Raw genomic sequence first — 22,472 nt, 5'->3', positions numbered from 1 at the left:
TCCAATCACGTACCCTCTGACTCGGCATATGGAGACTTTGCAGAGAGCTTTCACACTTCATGAGATCACTCTTGGCAAAAGGTTCCTGGATGTGGCCACAAAAATGCAGGGAACAAATCCAAAACAGACAAACGACACTACATCATACTTAAAAATGTCTACTCATCTAAGGAAACAATACAGTAAAAAAGGCAACTTACAGGATGGAATAATTGAAAATCCTTTATTTGATAAGGGATTAATATTCAGACCACAAAAGGAATTTCTTCAGCTCACCAATGGAAAAAAAAATAGCTCTAATTTAAAAAAAATTAAAAAGTCAGCAACAGGACTTGAAGAGACATTTCTGTTAAGGGTGTAAAAAAAGAAGATGCTCAACATCACTCATTATTAGGAAAAGGGAAATACAAACCCCAATGAGACATCACCTCACGTGTAACCAGACCATTCCTAAAAAAATGATGGAAAGTAACAAATGCTGGAAAAGACAGAGAGAAACTGGAACCCTGAGCACTTTGGATGGGAATAAAAAATAATACAATAATACATTGTGTACCACCAGGTGGAGATTCCTCAAAACATTAAAAATAAAATTATCTGATCTTGCAATCTCACATCAGGTGTATTTCCAAAGAATTAAAAGCAGGACATATCTAAGAGATATTTGCACTGCCCCTCCATGTTCATTTCAGCATCATTCACAATTGCCAGGAGGTAGAAGTAACCCGAATGTCTATCAACAGATGAATGGATGAAGGAAGGAAATGTAGAATAGCCATACAATGAAATAAGAATATTATGCAGATGCGAAAAGGAGGGCCATCCCGTGACATGTTACAACATCGATGAATGCCAAATAAATAATGCTAGGAGAAGTAGACCAGATGAATTCGGCACCATCCCACTCATCTGAAGTGCCTCAAGTTGTTAAAATTACAACCATGAACATTAGAAAGGTGGTTACCAAAGTCTGGGGAGTGGAGGAGGGTGAATTGGTGTTTAATGGCTGTAGAGCTTCGGTGTTGCGAGATCTATTCTACACAGTGAGAGTGTACCTAAAACCAGCGAAATTTAAGCTTAAAAATGATAAAGGAAAAAAAAGCACATTTTTGGGTTAACTTTTCTATAATGAATGAGTGTCATTCACTGATTCAGCTCCTGGATAGAATGACTTGAGCCTGCCGGTTTTGTGTCCTTTGGCAGAGGTGTCTGTTGACCCTGCTCCTTTATCTTTAATAAAGGATATGGATAATAAAATCAGGCTTAAAACTTTGAGGAATACAATTAAAGTGTACAAAATGTGTATTACAGGTGTTTATTCAATAATCTTCATATTGACTATAATTATGTTTTCTAATGGCAGTGTTGTAAATTAATTTATTCAGCATATTTCTAGCTGATTTCTAGGCTATTCTGTTTAGTTCTAAATTTTAGTTCTTTCAAGGTAAGTCCAAATTTAGTGTAGCGACTTAGAGTTTTCGATTAATGTCAAACCACGTCACATTTAGGCTCCAAAGGGACTTCAAAACAGACATCTGGAAAAGAAAGCCACCATCTCCTTTTTCAAATCTCTCTTCATCTAGGATTTCCCATCCCAGCAAATGGGATAGATCACCATCTACATACAATGAGAGCAGGGGAGAGGGAGGGTGAGAGAAGGGAGAAGGGAGGAGGAGAGGGAGGCAGAGAAAGACAAAAAGAAAAATGAGAAGAAACCGGGTATTGTCTTGAAATTCTCTCTCTCAGCCACCAGAGCCACCATCTGCTGAAGGTCCATCTATAAAGTATGTCCAGTCTCTTCCTTGACTTACTTTAACACGACCCCCACCCCAATGGGTAAGGTTATATTTCTTCTTCTTCTTCTACTCCTTCTTTCTCAATAGGCTCTCTTTGCTCTAACTGTCATGGTTTTTAAGCCACAAGAAACATCACTTCTTACTTGAGCCCATATAACACCTTCCTATTGCTCATACTGTGAGTGCTTTACGGACCTGGGTCCTGCCTTGCTGTGAGGTCCTGTGCTCTTTACATCACTATGTCACCTCCACCTTCAGCACTGTGACACCTTTCTGGAGTCCTTGTCTTACCCCTGCTGGTTGTGATCCATCCCTCATATCCCCCAAAGTTGCAGGTAACTGAGTGAAGAAACTAATGAGGATGATTTTCTCATTCAACCTCGAGGGCACACATACCTTGGAGGACATTGTTCTCAGAACTGGACACGGAGGACAGGACTCTGTATAAAGAAGCAAGGGGAGGGTCTCAGACCACTTCCCATCCGATGAACAATTTCATTTTCTGAATTTCTTTCTCTTTTTCTTTGGTTTATACCTTTATTTTGTTTATTTATTTTTATGTGGTGCCAAGGATCAAACCCAGTGCCTCACACATGCAAGGCAAGTGCTCTACTGCTGAGCCATAGCCCCAGACCCTCTTTCTCCTTTTCCTGAAATGCTCTTTGCCTTCCTTTCTCTCTTTACAGATCCTCCCTTGTGTTTCTCTTTTCCTCTATTTAGTATTATTTCAAGCCAAAGTCATGTGAATTTCAATCACTCTTCAACAGAATGGAGGGCATCTGAGGATTTCTGGAAAATCAACAAAAACTGCATTCATACCTACGGCTTGTGTGTCATTCACCTCGTTTAAAGTGTTCAACAGCTCTGCTAAGGAGTAAGTGGGCTTCCATGTGTGAAAAACTGAGAATAGATTTCAGCAAAAAGGGGCTAGTGACACACACACAAAAAGTTTGATTGTTTATATGCTGTCTCTTATCAGAGCTGTCCCTGTGTCCTTCTGATGTGACTATGAAAAAACAAGTATTTCCACATTGACGACCACGTGTGTAAAGTCACACCAACAAATGTGCCTGCAACTTTTGGAGTTAGAAGGAAACAATTACGTTTGATTCTTCTTTTTCAGATGCATATTTGCATCCAGAGCTATTCAAAGTCATAGATTCCATCCTTTTTGTGACCCTTAAAGTAGTACAGTAGCTAAATGTTCACACTTGTCCTTTTTAGCTTTAAAAGAAATGTCACATACTAGGTTTCTGTAAATGACCCACATTCAGATGTGAACCAAACATAATAGCTTCTGCCACTCACCGAGCAATGAATTGCCGCAAATGTAGGACACAGGGCAGAGGACTTGGTAAATTGCTTTGTTTCATCGGCCATCATCGGAACCTGTGGCATAATATGTGACCTATTTCTATAAACAATCATGCCTAAGGCTTTGCAGACAGGTGGAATGTAGTTTCTCTTTTAATTACATTTTGAAGAAATAATTTAAAAATAACAAAAGTTTTTCAGCCATTGAATCATTATATTGTTATAGGAAATCCACATTTGCAACCATTACCATATCACAACATATACTTGAATAGAATAAAATTTTCACTTTTTTTATTAAAAAAAAAAACTCAAGCCAACAAAAGCTGCAAGAGTTCTACAATGAACTTGTATATTCTTCTTCCAGATCCACTAATTGTTAAAAAATATTTCTTCTGTGCTTTTCTTTTTGCCCTCTCATATAGGATCCAATAGTTTAAATTTTACATAATTCAGTTTGATATTTTTATATGCACATACATACATCTAAAATGGCAGAAAATGAGTAAAAATGTGTATGTGTATGATTCTGATCCACTTGAGAATAATTTCATTGTTATTCTCAAGTGGATCAGAATCATATGACTCACATTCTGTACTTAGCAAGGGAATAGTTTTTCCTTTCTCTTTCATCAATGTCACCAATATGTTTATAAAATTGAAACTTTTTCACATTGTTTATTTGTATTTTTCAGAAATTTACCTAATAATGTTGGACTCTAACTTTCCAAAGAGGTGGAGGATCAAAGATACACAAAAGGATAAAATTCCCTTTTATCTAATAGAATCAAGTGTTTCACATTATATAGGTGTTCCATTACTTGACTAATTATGTAATCAAAAATTACTTAATTATTAATGTTCAGTTTGTTTATTTTTATTTTGCATCTGTAACCATAGACTGTTTTTTCCTTGTGTGATAAGTAAGCTGGCTATAAAGAGCTGTAAAATATGCTAAAACGAATAAAGGTTAGTAAATTGACTCATTAACAACCCTTTATCGAGCTTTCCACCAGAAAATACCATCCAAAATGGAAAAAAAAAATTTTAAGTGAAATGCAATTAATCTTTGTACAGTTTTCCATATTCCAATGTGCCATTTCATTCTCTGTCAAAACATTTGTTTACCGTCCTGTAGATCCAGGCTTGGATGTTTACATAATTATTCTTTCACACAGAATGAAAGAGAAATAAAAACAAGACAGACATTTTCTGGGCAAAAGGAACAGAAGCCCGCAGAAACAGGACTGTGATTCCTAATTAATTCAAAGTTAATTGCATTGTTGATAATCCTGCACTTAAAATCTTCATATAGAAAATGTTTATGGCAGCAAATTGACAGTAATTTAACTACATTAAATCTTATCACCATTAAAAGAAAAAAAAAGATGAATGTTACATTAAACAAGCTTAAGAGAATGGCGAAGACTAGTTCTTGTTTAACAAGCCAACCAGTAAATCATTCGAATGGCTGACCTAGACTCTCCAAACAGCACAAAATCCACCTACTGGTGTATTCAAGATGGTAGTAGGCAGGATGGGGGTGTTTCTCAGCAATAGATGGCTTGCTGAGCATGCGCAAATCCCTGTTTGCTCCCTCAAGGGCATTGAGTCTGTCCTGGGTCATCAATTATGCAGAGTGGCAGTTTGTGATTATTTTCATTGAGAGGAATGCAAAATGGTTAAGAAATAAAAAAAGACACACAGATCCTATTTTACTGTGAGAGTCAAAAAGTCTATTTTACTATTTTGGAAGAATCAAGGTAGAGGTAGTGAGTGAACCAAAGATATTAGTTGCATTAGTTATTTGAACTCAATGTTATGGAATGAAATAAATTTAGAAGTTAGCCCTGAGTTTGGATTCTGTCTGTTATTTGTAGACAGTATGGCTAACTTTGTTTAATCTTAGTATTAATGTGCAAAAGGCAGGATTAAGGTAAGGCTCCAATCACACAATGGATATGAAGTTGCCATTATAATGAGAAGTAAAAAAAACAAAAAACAATTCTGTCCACTAGAGCAAAATCTAATTATTCTGACCATCAGAATAAAAATTACTGTCCATGAATCCTCCACTTCCATTATGTAGAAAGGCACTTCTATGGGATGCCTAAATATCTGGACAGTGTGATTTATGCCTTAGGCATTATTAAAAGATTTAATTCTCTCCGGGCACAGTGGCACATGCCTGTAATCCCAGAGGCTCCGGAGGCTGAAGCAGGAGGTTTGCAAATTCAAAGCAACTTAGCAAGGTCCTAAGCAACTTAGAAAGACCATGTCTCTAAGTAAAAAAATATAAACACACACACACACACACACACACACACACAAGGCTGGGGATGTGGCTGGATCTGTGGTTAAGCACCTCTGAATATCCCTAGTACAAAAATGGTAGTTTATTGATACACATTAGGGTTCTTGGTCTATCCTATGGACAGTTAGTGGCATGGTAAAACTCTTCTTGTTAGATTAGTTCCAGGTATACAAAATGAGTGAGTGATAAATATGGAATTTCCTGATTTTCAATTCCACTCAATATTTTGAAAATTAAAACATACATTAAAATAAATGGTGGATTAAGGATGGTAACACCTTTTCTCTTTTCTATGGTTAAAGGTACTTAATGGAAAAGTCATAAGCATGCATCTAATTAGTGTCTAGAATACTCATCTAAATATTACTTAAAAATCAAGGAATTAATGGAGTTTCTATCATGGGAGACACTAAAACCAACTCATGGAGGAAGTATAAATCCAAATTTAATATTTCTTTAGACAAATTCCTAGTATTTGAACTAATCTGGATATCCACAATCCCATAAATGGTTAAGTCTGTCTTCATATTTTGAAGTCTTTACTTAGATATCAACAATCAGAATCAATAAGTTTGTAGGAAATAACTTCAAAAACAATCAAATTTGCTTTTTGGATGAGTTATAATATTTAGCTGAGAAAAGTACTAAATAACTTCTGGAATTTGAATTATCATAGATTTCTGGAAAAAAAAGAACAAATGAATTAAATAAACAGAAATTGATAAAAATATACAAATTATTTAAGACTTTGAAAGTAAAAGTAAGATTTGGAAGAAGGAAAAACAGATAACAGATGCTTTTGTCCTTAGGTTGCACAGTGACTCTTGGATATTGGATGCATTTCAGCGTATCTACAGTGAAGAATCCAAGTTCTTCATTCCTTATGATTTGGAGATTTCCAATCAGGAGCTAAGTTACATAGTGAAAAGATCCCAGCAATGGAGAGGAATCAATGGTGAACGAAGGAAGGTACATTGACATGAAGTGGTTTTGCTTTCTGGCTACACGAAAGAAACTCATTTTGTTTGCATTATCAACAAGTTACATTTTCTTATGTTGTACTTGCAGTTACTTATATTGTATTTGCCACTTTCTTTTTTTTTTTTAAACAAATCTTTCAATTTCACTTCATATATTTTTTATTACTCAAAGAGACTAGGTCAGATGGTTCTTATAGGTTAGCACTATTGTTTTCTAAGAGAAACATTTATTAATACATGTGTTTATTTATTAATACCTGTGTTTGTGGGTGTATATGTATTCTGTGTGTACATGTATATACACACATATATGTGTGCATGTGTGTATATATATATATTTCTATATATGTGTGTTCTATATCTATATTGATATCTTTGTAACAAAACAGCATAAAGGTTGTGAGGAATATAACAGGAGCTAGTAACAGGGTTTCTGCGTGTGAACTGATGATTGGCTTTAATGTAGCCTTGCATGAACAAGAGGAAGAGACTGTTCTTTCCACCTTTGGGGCCCTTATCAGTCCCCTGGCTTCTCCTCCCTCTTGATAATATACCTTCTAGGCTTTTTCCTCTTGGCTTTCCTTCCTCCACCAGCCTCTTCCTCAGTGTCCTCCAGGGTTCTAACCTGGTTTATTACTCTCCCTACTCTTCATGCTGTTTTTTGTTAACGTCCTTTCAAAATGTCTTCCACTCTGTTGAAGATTCTCAAAGGGGTATCTGGTGATGACACCTCACTTCCTAGTAACTCGATGTTTCCAGAGGGTCATCTCAAGGATACCTAAAATCCAGTATGATCCAGACAAAGTTGGTTTCACACATATTATTTAATGAGCACATTGCATTTCACCGGTGTCAGGAAACCACATACTCACACTTTGATAATTTTTGTACATAATACTGTTTCAATTATTCTAAATTGTGAAGGCCCCAAACTCAAGAGTCTATCTCGATTTCCCTCGTCTCCTAGAATTTTTTTTTAATTTTAAAAAATATCTTTATTTTATTTGTTTGCTTATTTTTTATTTGGTGTGGAGGATTGAACCCAGGGCCTCGTAAGTGCTAGGTGAGTGCTCTACCGCCACAACCCCAACCCCTCCTAAACTCTTTTGATCATTAAGTGCTATAGAATCCACTCTCTTCATGACTTCTCTAAGTCTTCTGCTACTGCATGCATCCAGGCCCACAAGAGCCAACTGCTAAAGAACAGCAATACTTTGCTAACTGTGTCTGGGAATTCATTCTCCTATCTCAGGGGCATTTCTAACATCCAAATGTGACCTTGCCTTCCTCTGTCATAAATTCTTCAATAGCTTGGAGTAAAAAAACCCTCAAAATTCTTAATATTATGTGATTGCCATTTGATGGGCTTCTTCCCTACATTTTTTGGTCATCTCTTCTCTATCTCCATCCTTCCCACCTCTTCCCACTCAGATGCTTCCTAATCAAAGATATGACTGAGTCATAAAATTTGAATAATCTGCTGAACCTTCCAAACTGTGTCACATTGCTGTACATTTCTTTCTGTTGAGGGAACACCCTTCAAGTCCTCATGTCCTATTAACCACTAGCCAGGGCTCATCTCAAATGTCTTTTCTATGGATCCAACCCAAAGAGCACCATTTCCTTTTTGTTAAAATTTCCTGTTTTTTTTTTTTTTAATTCTGATTCTTGTAGCATCCAACATATAATATGATAATTACCCATTCATATGTCCCTTTTTCTTTTACTAAGATCTCCTTATGGAATAAGAATGACTTCTCCATCCTTATGTCTCTAGAATTCCTTACCTGTTTACTGGCTATTTGTTCAAGACTATATAAAAGAAGGAATGCATGAATAATTGAATCTACTTAATTTACCCAGAGAATGAACGTATAATGAACCTCGTCCCATTCCCTACTTGATAGAAATTTAAACATTAGCTTTTAAGAACATTCCATATGGAATCTATTAGTATATTCAATATGTCTTGAATTCTGTTTCTTTGATAGTTAACAGACAAGTCCAAGACCACTATTCCTGAACTGAGACAAAACAAATTTTATTCTACCATATATTCATCCTGGTTTCTTCTCTTCAAACATCCTTGACTAACAGCAAGATTTGTAAAGGTCGAAAATTATTGAAATTAATTAAGCAAAGAGCACTTCCTCTCTAAGTTAATTTCACAGTGCCTGGGGTAGGTAGAGTGCATTTTATTTCATTATTAAGTTTCACAACATGGAAGTTTAGGAATTTGGAAACAATCCAAAGCTGAGTACCAAAATTATTGGAGTTGAACAACAGCTAAAAGGGGGGAAAAAAAAAACAGGAAAACAGAACTATTCGAGTATTATTCGAGTATTCATTAGTTCTATGTTAACAAGGGAATGAAGACAGAGACCAAGATAGAGAAGGAGGAAGCTAATATATGTGATAAAAAAATGGAATGAGGTTTCAAATTATTTAGTTCCTTGGGTTGAAGATTTATGCTGTTCTTTGTAAACTAATTTGTATGGCCCCTGATGAGCAAGAGTAGAAATCAGGAGGAGAACTCAAACCTTTGAGGGTCCACATTTTTTTGTGTACACATTTTAATGGATCAAAGAAAAGAAAATTTGATTAACAATTTTTACTTTGATTAATAATTAAACAATTTAATCAAAGTCATTGAGTATATTTTGGCTTAATTCAGTTGGATCTTTGAAGGAAATTCATATGTCTAGATAAATAGCTATTGTTCCCTATACACAAGTAGAGACTTGGCCTCCATTAGAACTGAGCGTCATGGAGATATTTATGCAAATCATTTGAAAGTCCATTAAACAGAAGTTATTTCTTGTGGTTTAGGGTTATGTTTCTTTAGTATATACAAACTTAAGTGGATATCTATATATCTATATCTATCATCTATCTATATCTATCTATATCTTGTGTTTTATGCATCTTCATACTCTGGATAGTTGTGCCTCAAAAACTTCCTTTGATGATCAATTTCTGTATGTTATTCTTATCAATGCGGTCTTCTGTTTGCTTGTTTGGTTTGTTTCAATAGCAAGCAAGGTTGCCCTGTGGAGTAATCGATATACTGATTTTAAGACATAGTGCCAGTTTGGAAAAAATCATTTATAATCTAAAATGCCAAATTAACAGTAGAATAGGCATTTTAATACAGAAGTATTTCATGTAAGTAGTCTAGAATTTTAGTGTTCTACAGATTTGATCTAGATGTGTCTCATAATACTGTTAAGCACATGTTTCTTACTTTTATGATCTAGAATAAAAATTGCTTCATCAATGGACACTTTATAATATGCTTTATTTCCTTTTATTAAATTGATAAATGCAAAAGCACAGAACACATTTACAGTATGATGAGAATTTAAGATTATTGCATCTTATAATTTTTATATTGTTCATACATACAATCTGTCACTTGTGTTAAGATAGTCAGATGATAATTTCACAGTGTTTCAACTATTTTTTTTTTGATAAGGAAAAGGTCACTTTCAGTAGTCAGAAAAGACATCATTCTATTAAACTAATTTGCCTACATGCAAATTTTGTCATTTTTACCTCATTAACTATTTATCATGGAGTAAAAAAAATATATATTCATGAAGGGGCAGCTCACAGCCTGATGGAGCTGGAACTAATATTTTGCAACTCTAATGATTTTTTGCATCCTTAATTAGATAGCATAAGGTTGATATGATTAGGTCAGGATGTAGTGTTTTTCATTAAAATACATTTTAGAAGCTGTATTCATAATCTGCCCTTGCAATTAAATAATGAGCCTATGAATTTAATATTATCGACCCAATTATTATCCCATGCAAACGTATACCTTTAATAAATTTGTGCCGTAGGACCTTCATTAGCAACAGAAAGAATGATATTTCTAGATACATAGATTGAATGGCTATGGTTAAACTTATATAATGGTTTTAAATATATCAGGAAGCAAGGCTTCAATACCTAGGCATTTAATTCCAAAATGTGCCTTACTATTTGTTGAAGACTAATTTACATTGTAATTATTTTCTTAAAGAAACTACCACTTTAAAACGGGCTATTGAAGCTCATAAAAATAGCAGGATATTAGGAAGAGATGGAGGGTTAAACCCAGTCGTGCATCATGGGACAATAGTGTGTAAATTTAGAGATCCATTCAAGAGCAAAATTGGAAAACATAAAATCTAAAATGTCTATTTCTCAAATGTCTATATTATCTATTAACCATCATTTGCAATTAATGAAGATGATTATTTTTTGTTGTGGCATGTTAGAATCATTTTTGTTAATGGATGGCTGTACAGTGGAAGAAGGGATTGCCTCTCTCTTGTCATGAAACTGTACAGGGAAATACACAGAAACAAACCCAGTTTGCTCATTTTTAAATGAGTTTTTACTAAGCTGCTGCTACTATTTTTTTTTTTTTTTTTTGTGCACTGGGACAGTGCACTGGGACACCTGGAGTTTATTCTTGCTGTATTTTTATTAAGAAGGTTATATACAATTCATGTTTTAATAAAATAATATGATTAAGAAATACTTAACCTATGTTTAGTAATGCATTATATAGAGAGGTGAAACCAAGCATCGTCTGCACAGCAAATTGCAGATCAGGTGTCTGTAGGACTCCAATGTTTTTCTAGAAGTATTGCACACTTCTGCTTACGGAGTGCAGTCAGTCAGGGTAGGGGAAAGCTTTGATGGACATGGAAGGAAAGCGGAAGTCACTCAGAGAAAACGGAAGTGTATTGGTGAAGATTTGGAAGGGACACACTCAGAAAGGAAAGAGAGAGAGAGAGAATAGACACCTGCTGACAGGAAGTATTAAGGCAAATTTGGAAACTAAGGCAATTTGTTTGGGCTGCAAGGAAGGGCAGAAATTTGACCATGAGCCAGGAAGACTGAGAACTGGAAATTACCCAGTGATGGGGATGGGAAGCCATTCAGAATTTTAATAAAGAGAAGTAAGTCATGTGGGTAAGAATCTGTGTTGTCTTTCTATTGAATTCTATAATTTTTTATTTTGAAGCACTCATATTTTTACTTCTTGGAAAGTAAATATTTCAATGTGCTCTGTTTAATAGCTAGTCCAATCTGCCATTATGAAGAGTTGTTTATTCGTGGGAATATCGAAACTCTCCATAGTGCTTTCTCACTCTCCAATTCAGCTCAACCCCTCAGTCACCTCTGAGTTATTCTGCATGTCCCTGAGTATTCATCATGGAGATCTGCAGCAGAGGAATGGGCCCAAGGCTCTGGAGCACTTAACACACTTAAAGGGACTTGAAGGATAAATAACAAAGCCAACATGGACCTTGTTTCAGTTGGCATTTTTTGCTGCTATGACTAAATGATTTTACCAAAACAAATACAGAAGAGGAAAAGTTTATTTGAGGGCTCATGATTTTGGAGGTCTGAGTCCATAAAAGGCCAGCTCCATTCCTTGGGGCTCGAGATGAGGCAGAACATCATGGCAGAAGAGGGTGGTGGAGAGGAGTAGCTCACATCATGGTGATCAGGAAACAGAAAGAGGGAGACTCCATGCTCCAGATGCAAAATATATGCCCCATGACCATGCCCCAATCCCACTTCCTCCAGCCACATCCAGCCACATCCTGCCATTTCAATTAATCCCATCAGGAATTAATTCACTGCTTTGGTTAAGACTCTTGCAACCCAATCATTTCTTCTCTGGATCTTTTTGCATTGTCTTACAAGTGAGCTTTTGGGGGACACCTCACATCCAAACCATAACAAACCTAATGGAATTTGAAAACAGGGCTGGACCGTGGGAGTATGTGGAAATGGAAGCCAGGAGTCAGGTGAATCCAAAATGGTAGGCAAGCCAAGATGGAGGGCAAAACAGAGAACTCTGACTCTTACTGGGGTAGCATGGGTGCCTCTCTACAGCAGGTGGGAAGCAAGGACCCCGCTCAGAACTAAAGAGCATCCAAGGTAAAGTACTCCAAGTGGGCACTTCAGTGGCCCAGACCAAACCCCCTGATTGTGGTTCCAGTGGAAAGCTGTCCTCAGGCTTTCTCTGTGGAGAAAGTCATCTTTAAATTGACTAAAAGGCTTTCAACACCAAGTATCAGGCACTGAATTACATTGAATTAGTAAACACAGCATGAAAATATTCTTAAATGATCTTGCAGCATTTTGGTTTTTTTTTAATCCAGGATCTATTCTGAATTCTATATTCAGCGTCATTTCCTTCATGTACAAACCCAATTTCCAATCCTCCACCATCATGAAGACAGTTATTTTTTAAAGATTTTTTGTGTAAATGTAAATGCTAATGAGAACTACTAATGCTTACTTAAATTCCAGTTCATGGGTAATGAAGGGATTGATACTGACCCAACTAATTTAAAAATACAAACCTTAGCTGAAATTAAAAATATATGGATAAGAAAGACGTTTTTAAAAGGGTATATAGTAAGGGAAAATGTTCTGTGTTGGTGGGGTGGTTTTGGTTAATTGATACACACTTCCTTTTCATCTCTGAACTTCTGCGATGTTTGTTTATCTGATACCCAGTACATTCTTAAGCTTTTGAAAGGTCATTGGGCCCTAGAGAAATTGATCTCCTCTATAAAGTGAAAATGACAGATAAGCAAAGAAAGGGTGAACTAGGAACTTTCTGAAGATACCTCAGATGTTTGGGTTGTAAGACTGACAAAGACCTATTACATTTTGCTGAATACTTTTCCTCTTAATTCTAAAATCATTTCTATTTGAAGTGAAGTGTAAACCATATGTTTTTGATTCATTAACACTTAATTTGTTAGCATCCCTTTACTGGAGTGCTATATAACAGTCTTTTCATCTTTTTTTATAAGCTTATATTCCTCAGACACAGGAAATCAAGTTTTTCTAAGAGTAAACAAACTTAGAGACATAAGGAAGCTTTGTTAGTAACACAGCACCTATTAGCTTTGAACTACTTCTGTACTTGCAAGTTTGTCTTTAGAGTTCCCTGAGAATGACAGATATTTGGAATTAACTGAGACATGATATGCAGCTATTTGATTATTTACTGGATTTTCCTACCATCTTACGTTAATTTTTTCTCATGGTAAAATAGTCAATTACTAACATATTAATGAAAAAGTCATTAATAATAGCTATTTAATTGCCATCTTATTTATCTTTATTAATAATGGAAGAGCTACTTATCTTTTAATAATTATGTGGTGGGAAATTAAATTTAATGTAAAGCATTAAACAATGTCCTTGTTGTTTTTTTTTTCCTTTGGAAGTACAATGTTTTTTACCAGGAACAATGAAAGTCACTTTTTTTTATATCTTACTGGTATTTGAGAAATACAAGTTCTCCAACAGAACTTACATAGACTTTAGTGAGATTAAAATACAGCTTCATTGACACATCAGATCTCCTGTTGTCCTTAGTTAATTCTAGTTTTTCTCATAACTACTCCAGGTATTCTTTGGCTTTTAACAGTCACAAAACTTGAGTATATCAATATTGCAAAAATAGCACCATAATACTGCTACCTGCTAAGATAATTCATTTGTTTCATTCTTCATTCTTATATTTTGAATAATTATCATCCAAGAGAAGGACAATGAGCTTAGAGTGTAAGTCTTATTTGTTTTTAGAAATGAGGGTGAAATAAATGGCTTTTACCATCATTTTTGTAGGGCAGGCACTATACATGCAAGTTATAAGTTGATTAATTTAATTGTTATAGAAAATATATGTGGTTGGCATTTTTGTTTTATAGATTATACTATAGACTCAGATTAACTTCACTTATTTACTCCTCATTTTTAAATAACCATTTTAAATAAACTAATTCCTCTTTGGAGTATAAATAAAAATAAGATAAAACAACATAATGTTTTCTCTCACATTCTGATGGGAAGATAAATTGGTGAGAAAACATTAGCAATATAAGGAAGTAGTGGGTCACTCACAGTCTAGGCAGGATGGTATGATGGTAGGTTGGATGGAGATGGCATGGACCCATCTTAAGCTTCAGGAGAAGATGATTGAGGACAGATATGTTCCCAAAGAATGGCACTTTCAGCAGAGAATGAAATATGGCATTTTGGAAATCAGGAGTCTACTATGGCTGAAAGATAACTGATGTGGTAGACATGGGGTTCTAAGACTGTGCCCAATGTCTGGGTTCTACTTGACCCCACGATTTCCTGACTGGTCTGTTCTGGGGTTAGTGTAATGGTCTGTCATGGGGTAAGTGTAATTGGGCAATAACTATCATTAATCAACTACAGCTCTGCTTTTCCAGTCAGGACCAGCCCCCTGCCTATTACCTATACCTCTAAATAAGACCCTTGTGCCATGCATCCTACATTCTGTGGCTAGGGCTTCCATTTATTGGGAGAAAGAAATGGCTTCACTCTTTTCATATGCTTTTATTAACTTTTGTAGTACCTTGGGCTTGTGAGACTTCTGAGATGCCTTATACATATTTTAGAAAATCAAGCACAAGATTATGATACGATGACAGACGGGGCTGTTTTGTCCTTATGCATTATTTCATTGAAACAATTATGAAAATGACTCTACCATGCACAAAAAAAGGGCAGGAAAAAAATGAATGGCAAACAACTTAGCACCAAATGCCAGATTGTCAGTTAGTCATTTTCCAGACTTCACATAATTTCACTTAACACAGAAAAACGATTCAGCGGTCAGAATAGTCTTAGAACTTTGAAATCGTAGAAGTGAGTGAAGTAGGGAAAATTAAACTTATCTCTTCCCTTCTCATCCCACCACAAAAATATCACCCATGCACACAGTGAATGAATAATAAGACCATGTCCTTGGTCCACGTGAAATCCAGACCACACAATTTGGCATGACAGTTCTACTTTCTGTTATGTCTGAGATTATTTAAAAACTTTACATTCCTACGTCTTACTTATTAGTATCTCGTTTTCTGTGTCCATTCTAAAAACCATTGTTTCCAGTTATTCCATAGGAAATGGTGCAAAAAATAATCCATAGCATAATGTAAAGTGAAGTAAATAATTAGACAGGGAGAAGAAAGGAAGGTAAAAGATTGGAAGTTAAACCTAGAAGCTGGGAAAGAAGGACATAAATATGAGAAAATTGCATGGCATTAATAGGAAGACCAAGTTCATAGGTTAAAATGAGTCATTAAGTATCAGAAAATTAATGAAAAATGCCACACCTAACTTTTGTTTATGTTAAATGTTAGGTTCTTTAATTACCTAGATTACCTAATTCCATTACCTAATATACTACTTTAGGACATTATAAACACAACTTTATATACTGATTTTTTTCATTTTACCTTTAATCAAATATATCTTAGACAGTATTTTTAATTTCTGAAAACATAATTTTCATAGGATATAGTATTCCAGTGAATAAAACATCATAATTTAGTAATATTATTATATATTAAGTCTATAATTATTTTATTAAAATGTTTAATGTCTAATTATCAAGTTTTTTTAATCCTAAAAATAATCAAGTTTGCAATGAAGGCATAAAACTCAACCTGACCTCAAACTTGTTCTTTTTAGCCCCAATATCAGAAAATAATAGAATAGAATTGTACAGCTTTGGATAAAAATAACTTTAGACTCAGCCAAATACCTGCCTAAAAGCAAACATTTCCTGACTTATTCAAAATTTGAAGAAGGCTATCATTCACAAATGCTACCTTCCACTATAAAGAAAAATAGTCAAATATGTAACTGATTTAGATATGAATCAAAATTAAGAATCAAGAGTTATAGCTACCCAATTGTTGGTAGTATTTATAAAATACAGACTGCCTTTATAGAATTTTTTACTAAAATGGGGTTCAAAAAAAGTTATTGTAGAGGAAGAATTTGATGTAAATGATAGTGATAAATCAATAATAAACTATTTCTAAAAAATATCCAAAACTGTATTATCAAAACTTGAGGTCTAGGTGGGTAATACAGAGGAAAATATAATTATATCTTAGTTGATAGGCATTTATAGGTTATGACCTAATAATATCTTTTTGGAAAAAAACGTTGGACAAAATATTATTTTAGGAATGATCCTATAATTTGATCCAGTAATTTAACTTCAGTGAAACTATCTGAAGGAAAAAAATCAGAAATACAGATTAAAATAAAAAACTTATGTAAAGATGTTTATCACCATAATATTTAATGCAATAAAAGGGAAAAATCTAATATCTGAGTGAAAACTTGTTACATTTTTATGTTTATACATTCAAATGTTTATATCCTTAAAAGTTATGTTTCAGTAGATTTTTACAATGATGTCAATCATACTCTTATTTGAATGTTAAAAGAAATTCTCGGGATGCAAAGCTGTGCATATACAATGCTTCACTGCTTACAAAAGCAGACAGATAATTGTCACCGTTGTTACCTCCTCCTTTGTGTAGAAGTGCGGGGATTTATGTTACCTTCCTTGTGCTCTTCCAAATTTCTTACTTTTTTCATAAAAAAGTATGTATTATTAGAAAGATCTGTACCATCACTTTTTTGAAAGAACAAGAAAAGTTATCAGGAGCCATTTAAAATCTTTTGCAAGTCTCTGTCTCATACCACACAGAAGCATGCAATCTGCAGAAAGAGAATGAGCCCCAGACAAGGTCCAGCTCATGAGTAGGTGTGTGGCATCACGTCTGTATACTGTGTGTTGACTTCGTTTTCTCTCTTCAGGCAGAGAGGGAAGAAAGTCAAGGTGAGCCCTCTGCTGTAAGAATGCAGGCTGACGTGTTCATGGTCAGTCTTCTTGTCCATGCTGCTGGTGTCAGTTCAGACTGGGAGAAATGTGCTCTGCTTAACTTGGTGACAGAATCCAGTCACATTCTGTTTCTGCAGAGGAGATGGGGTGGTGGTTCTCTTTGTCCACATTCTCCCCTTTCCAATTACATGTGTAATTCTGTTCCTTTTGTCAACTGCCAACAGCCGCAGTTGCGGTTTATGCCTTCATTAGGTCCTAAAACACAGCTTAGCCGCTGTGACGGTCCCTGCTGTACATTTGGCAAGATCAGAGTCACATGTGGTGCTCCAAGTGACATGCTCACCATCTCCTTTTAGTTCCTGGTTCTGGGACTGGTCCCGTGGCCTCCTCTCATACGAGCTGTTGGGAAAGTTCTCATTTGCACTCTGTAGCCTGCCACCAGGTCAGTCACCGGGTCCCTGGGTTTAGATCCTTGCTGATTTTGAATTTTTTGATATGGAAAATATGATTCTGGAGTTATTTTGGTGCTTATTTTATGCTTTATCAGCCAAGTAGATTCTGCTTTATCAAAAAGGTCAATAATTCTAGATTTTCCTTAAATACTTGGTTGTATACATTTTCCTGGTATTTCTCTCCTGAGTCTCTTAAAATTGTCTCAGTCACATATGAAACTTTAAAATTGTAAAAAAAACTTTTTTCTTTGTCATTAGAATGAAAGAAGCCACATGAATCAGTTGTTGTTTACAAAAATAGTTTTCTAAACCTTTTGTTATTTAAAAAAATTATGTGAAGGTTTTAGACATTATAAAAGTCAAGAGAATTTAAGTACAGGGAACTCACTAACTTTGATCAAGAGGTAGCTGACTTTGCCTGGTATGGGGGTGCATCCTTGTAATATCAGCATCTCGGAAAGCTGAGGCAGGAAGATCACAAGTTTAGAGCCAGTCTCAGCAACTTAGCAAGACACTGCCTCAAAACAAACAAACAAAAAGCCTAGGGATTGGGAATGCATCTCAGTGGTAAAACACCCCTGAGTTCAACTCTGTTACAAATAATAATAATAATAATCAAAAAGAAAAAAATAGAGGTAGCTGACTTCAAACTGTGTTTTCTACATGAGACAACAATCCAATCAGGGATGGAGAAGCCAGTATATCCATACATATTAAGTTCAAATCATAAATATCATATGTTGCCAGAGGAATTTTTAATTGTAAAATAAATTGTTCCAATTGCCATAAAGACAAAGTAAAAGCTAATTTCTTGCAATGTCTACAGCCTGCTCTTAATACCTGTAGTTTGCATTTCTTAACCACCACCTTGTGGCTGTATGTTTTAGATATAAGTTAAGAATCTCCTTAACAGAAAATCATGGGCATTCCTAAATTATAGAGAAGAATCTTACAGTGATAAGTAGACCCTATTGTGACAATCATTGAATTAGGTAATGAAAGTCTTGTTTCATTATTTTTAAATGTATGTTCTTTAAAAATGGGTACAATAAACTTTAACATCTTTATCAAGATGTCACATACCGGGAAGAAGAACATGGCCGCCGGCGAAGAGGCAGCACATTCAAGGCGTCCGTGGTAAGGGGATCAGAGAGACTCATTAATACACCCACAGGCGTCAGGCTGAGAAACTTCAAGCAAAATTCCACTGAAAGGAGACCTACTGGGAACTAGTAAGTTTAATTGGCGGTGTCTGCTTGTCACAGACTATTGAATCTCGGCAACGCAGAGCAAGGGCACAGCCCCGCCAGCCGCCTCCAAATGGCTGCTGCTCACTCGTAGCAGCAATCTTAGGAGCGGGCGTGGCCTGCCTGGGCCCACACCAGCCTGGCTCTGTGAACCGCTGCTGGCCGCCGCCAGACGAGCGGCCCACACGGTGCACCGAGCTTAGGAGCGGGAGTGGCCTGCCTGGGCCCACACCAGCCAGGCTCCGTGATCCACCACCGGCCGCTGCCGGGTGGCTGCAGCGAACGTAGGAGCAGACATTGACCACCTGGGCCCGGTTCTGTGAACCGCAGCCAGCCGCCGCTCACACGTAGCAGCAATCTAAGGAGCGGGCGGGCCTGCCTGGGCCCACACAGGCCCGGCTCCGAGATCCACCACCGGCCGCTGCCGGGTGGCTACAGCCCACAAGTTGCAGCGAACGTAGGAGCAGACATTGACCACCTGGGCCCCGCTGCATGGTTCTGTGAACCGCAGCCAGCCGCTGCTCACACGTAGCAGCAATCTTAGGAGCGGGCGGGCCTGCCTGGGCCCACACCGGCCTGGCTCTGTGAACCGCTGCTGGCCGCTGCCAGACGAGCGGCCCACAGGGTGCACCGAGCTTAGGAGCGGGAGTGGCCTGCCTGGGCCCACACCGGCCAGGCTCCGTGATCCACCACCGGCCGCTGCCGGGTGGCTGCAGCGAACGTAGGAACAGACATTGACTGCTTGGGCCCCCGCCACCTGGCTCTGTGAACTGCCGCTGCCCACACGCTACAGCAAACTTAGGAACGGGCGCTGCCTGCCAGGGCCCACGCCCACCGCGGCTTTGTGAACCGCCGCCGGCTGGCGCCAAATAGCCGCTGCCTGCAACCTTGCAGTGAGTGGGGGAGCGGGCGCTGCCTGCTCGGCACCGGCCGGCCCGACTCTGTGAACCTCCTCTGGTGGTTTGGAGCTACAGACGACCACCCCCCACCTGCCAGCCCAGTGCTGCAAACGACCCCTGACCAGCTCTGGGAAAGGCCCGCCCACAGCAGGAGTGGAGACTCGCCCAGTCCGGGTGGAAGAACTGCTGCACAGTGACTGACTCCCGCCTACTGAGAGGAGAGACTTGGCCCGGTAGGCATAGCTCCATCTACTGGAAGAGCAGTTAATCGAACTCTAGGACTACATTTATAATTTTTTTTTTTTGCTGTCCTTTTAAATGTTTTTTTAATCCATCTTATTTTATTTTATTCTATTTTTTTAATTTCATTTTTCATTTCTACTATTATTATTTTTTTAAATTCTTTTAAATTTTCTATTTTGTTCTTTCCTTCTTTTCTCCTGCCTTTACATTTCTTTTCAATTTTCTTATTCCCCCTTCCTTGAATTCTACCTGCTTACTCTCATTCTCTTTAGTGACTTCTTCCCATCCCTTCTAATACCTTTCCTCCCAAGCATCAAATAAATTTATAGGAGTAAACAGTAACTCAGCAGTCAAACAGAACAAGAAACAATATGAACAGCATGAAAAAGCAAGGAAGAAAAGGAGTGCAAACAATGCAGGACAGCCTAAATATTCAGGAGGATATAGAGTCACCAGAAAAATGGTCATATAAAGAACTCATGGATCACCTGAGACAGATGGAACGGAACCTTAAAGAGGATACGAGACAGCAAATTCAAGCAGCGAAAGAACACATTGAGAAGGAATTACATAAACAGATAAAAGAAGAAGTTAAGCATCTTTATCAGGAGATAGAGACTATAAAAAAGAATCAAACAATGATCTTAGAAATGAGGGAAATTATAAACCAAATTAAAAACTCAAATGAGAGTATCATTAATAGAGTGGAGCAAGTAGAAGCCAGAATGTCAGATAATGAAGACAAGATATATCATCTGGAAAAGAGTCTAGCCAACTCAGATAGGCTGGTTAAAAATCACGAGAGAAACCTACAAGAGATATGTGATAATATAAAAAAACCAAATTTAAGAGTCATTGGGATAGAGGAAGGGATAGAGATTCAAACCAGGGGAATGAGTAATCTACTAGATGAAATAATTGCAGAAAACTTTCCAGAAATAAAAAAGGAAACAGATATACAAATTGTAGATGCATACAGGACACCGAGCATACAAAATCACAGTAGACCAACGCCAAGACACATTGTTATGAAGATATCCAATATACAGAACAAAGAGAAAATATTAAAAGCTGCAAGAGAAAAGAGAAAGATTACATTCAGGGGTAAACCAATAAGGTTAACAACGGATTTTTCAACTCAGACGCTGAAAGCGAGAAGATCCTGGAACAACGTATTTCAAACACTGAAAGACAACGGATGCCAACCAAGAATTCTGTACCCAGCAAAATTAAGCTTCAGATACGACAACGAAATAAAAATCTTTCACGATAAACAAAAACTAAAAGAATTTGCAGCCAGAAAACCAGCGTTGCAAAGCATCTTGAGCAAAACACTTCACGAGGAAGAAATGGAAAACAATAACCAAAGCCAACAGTGGGAAGTACCTCAGTAAAGACAGACGGAGCGGGGAAAGGTAATCATGGAGAAACAAACGAAATATTAAAAAAAAAAAAGAGATAAATAATCAAACATGGCTGGAAGTACAAACCATATATCAATAGTAACTCTAAACATTAATGGTTTAAACACTCCAATAAAGCGACATAGGCTGGTAACATGGATTAAAAAAACAAATCCAACAATATGCTGCCTCCAGGAGACACACCTGACTGGAAAAGACATACACAGGCTGAAGGTGAAAGGTTGGGAAAAAATATACCACGCACACGGTCCGCGCAAGCAAGCAGGTGTGGCCATCCTCATATCGAATAAAATCGACTTCAAGACTAAGTTAATCCAAAGGGATAAGGAAGGACAGTATATACTGTTAAAAGGAACCATTAAACAACAAGATATAACAATTATCAATATTTATGCACCAAATAACGGTGCTGCGAAATACATAAAACAAATTCTCCTCAAGTTCAAGAATCAAATAGATCACAACACAATAATTATGGGTGACTTCAACACACCTCTCTCACCATTGGACAGAACCTCCAAGCAAAAGTTGAATAAAGAAACTATAGAACTCAATACCACAATCAATAACCTAGACTTAACTGACATATATAGAATATATCAACCATCATCCAATGGATATACTTTTTTCTCAGCAGCACATGGATCCTTCTCAAAAATAGACCATATATTATGCCATAGGGCAACCCTCAATAAATATAAAGGGGTGGAGATTATACCATGCATTTTATCTGATCATAATGGATTGAAACTGGAAATTAATGATAAAAGAAGGAAGGGAAAATCCAATATCACATGGAAAATGAACAATATGTTACTGAATGATCAAGGGGTTACAGAAGACATAAAGGAGGAAATCAAAAAATTCTTAGAGATAAATGAAAATTCAGACACAACATATCGGAATCTATGGGACACAATGAAAGCAGTTTTAAGAGGGAAATTCATCGCCTGGAGGTCATTCCTCAAAAAAAGGAAAAACCAACAAATAAATGAGCTCACACTTCATCTCAAAGCCCTAGAAAAGGAAGAGCAAAACAATAGTAAATGCAGCAGAAAGCAAGAAATAATTAAAATCAGAGCGGAAATCAATGAA

The 22,472-nt window shown here is 36.7% G+C and overlaps 1 protein-coding gene across 1 annotated transcript in view; it reads left to right on the top strand.

Annotated features, from left to right (window-relative positions):
• Positions 1–22,472, top strand: part of LOC113179858 (uncharacterized) — a 306,468-nt gene that overhangs the window by 228,661 nt on the left and 55,335 nt on the right. The window contains exon 16 of the mRNA XM_077801549.1: positions 6,234–6,393. Coding sequence (XP_077657675.1) covers positions 6,234–6,393 — 160 coding nt within the window. The remainder of the gene's footprint in view (positions 1–6,233; positions 6,394–22,472) is intronic.

Source organism: Urocitellus parryii, chromosome 8 (genome assembly GCF_045843805.1).
Source record: "Urocitellus parryii isolate mUroPar1 chromosome 8, mUroPar1.hap1, whole genome shotgun sequence".
Lineage (NCBI taxonomy): Eukaryota > Metazoa > Chordata > Mammalia > Rodentia > Sciuridae > Urocitellus > Urocitellus parryii.
This window is presented reverse-complemented; position numbering and strand designations above follow the sequence as displayed.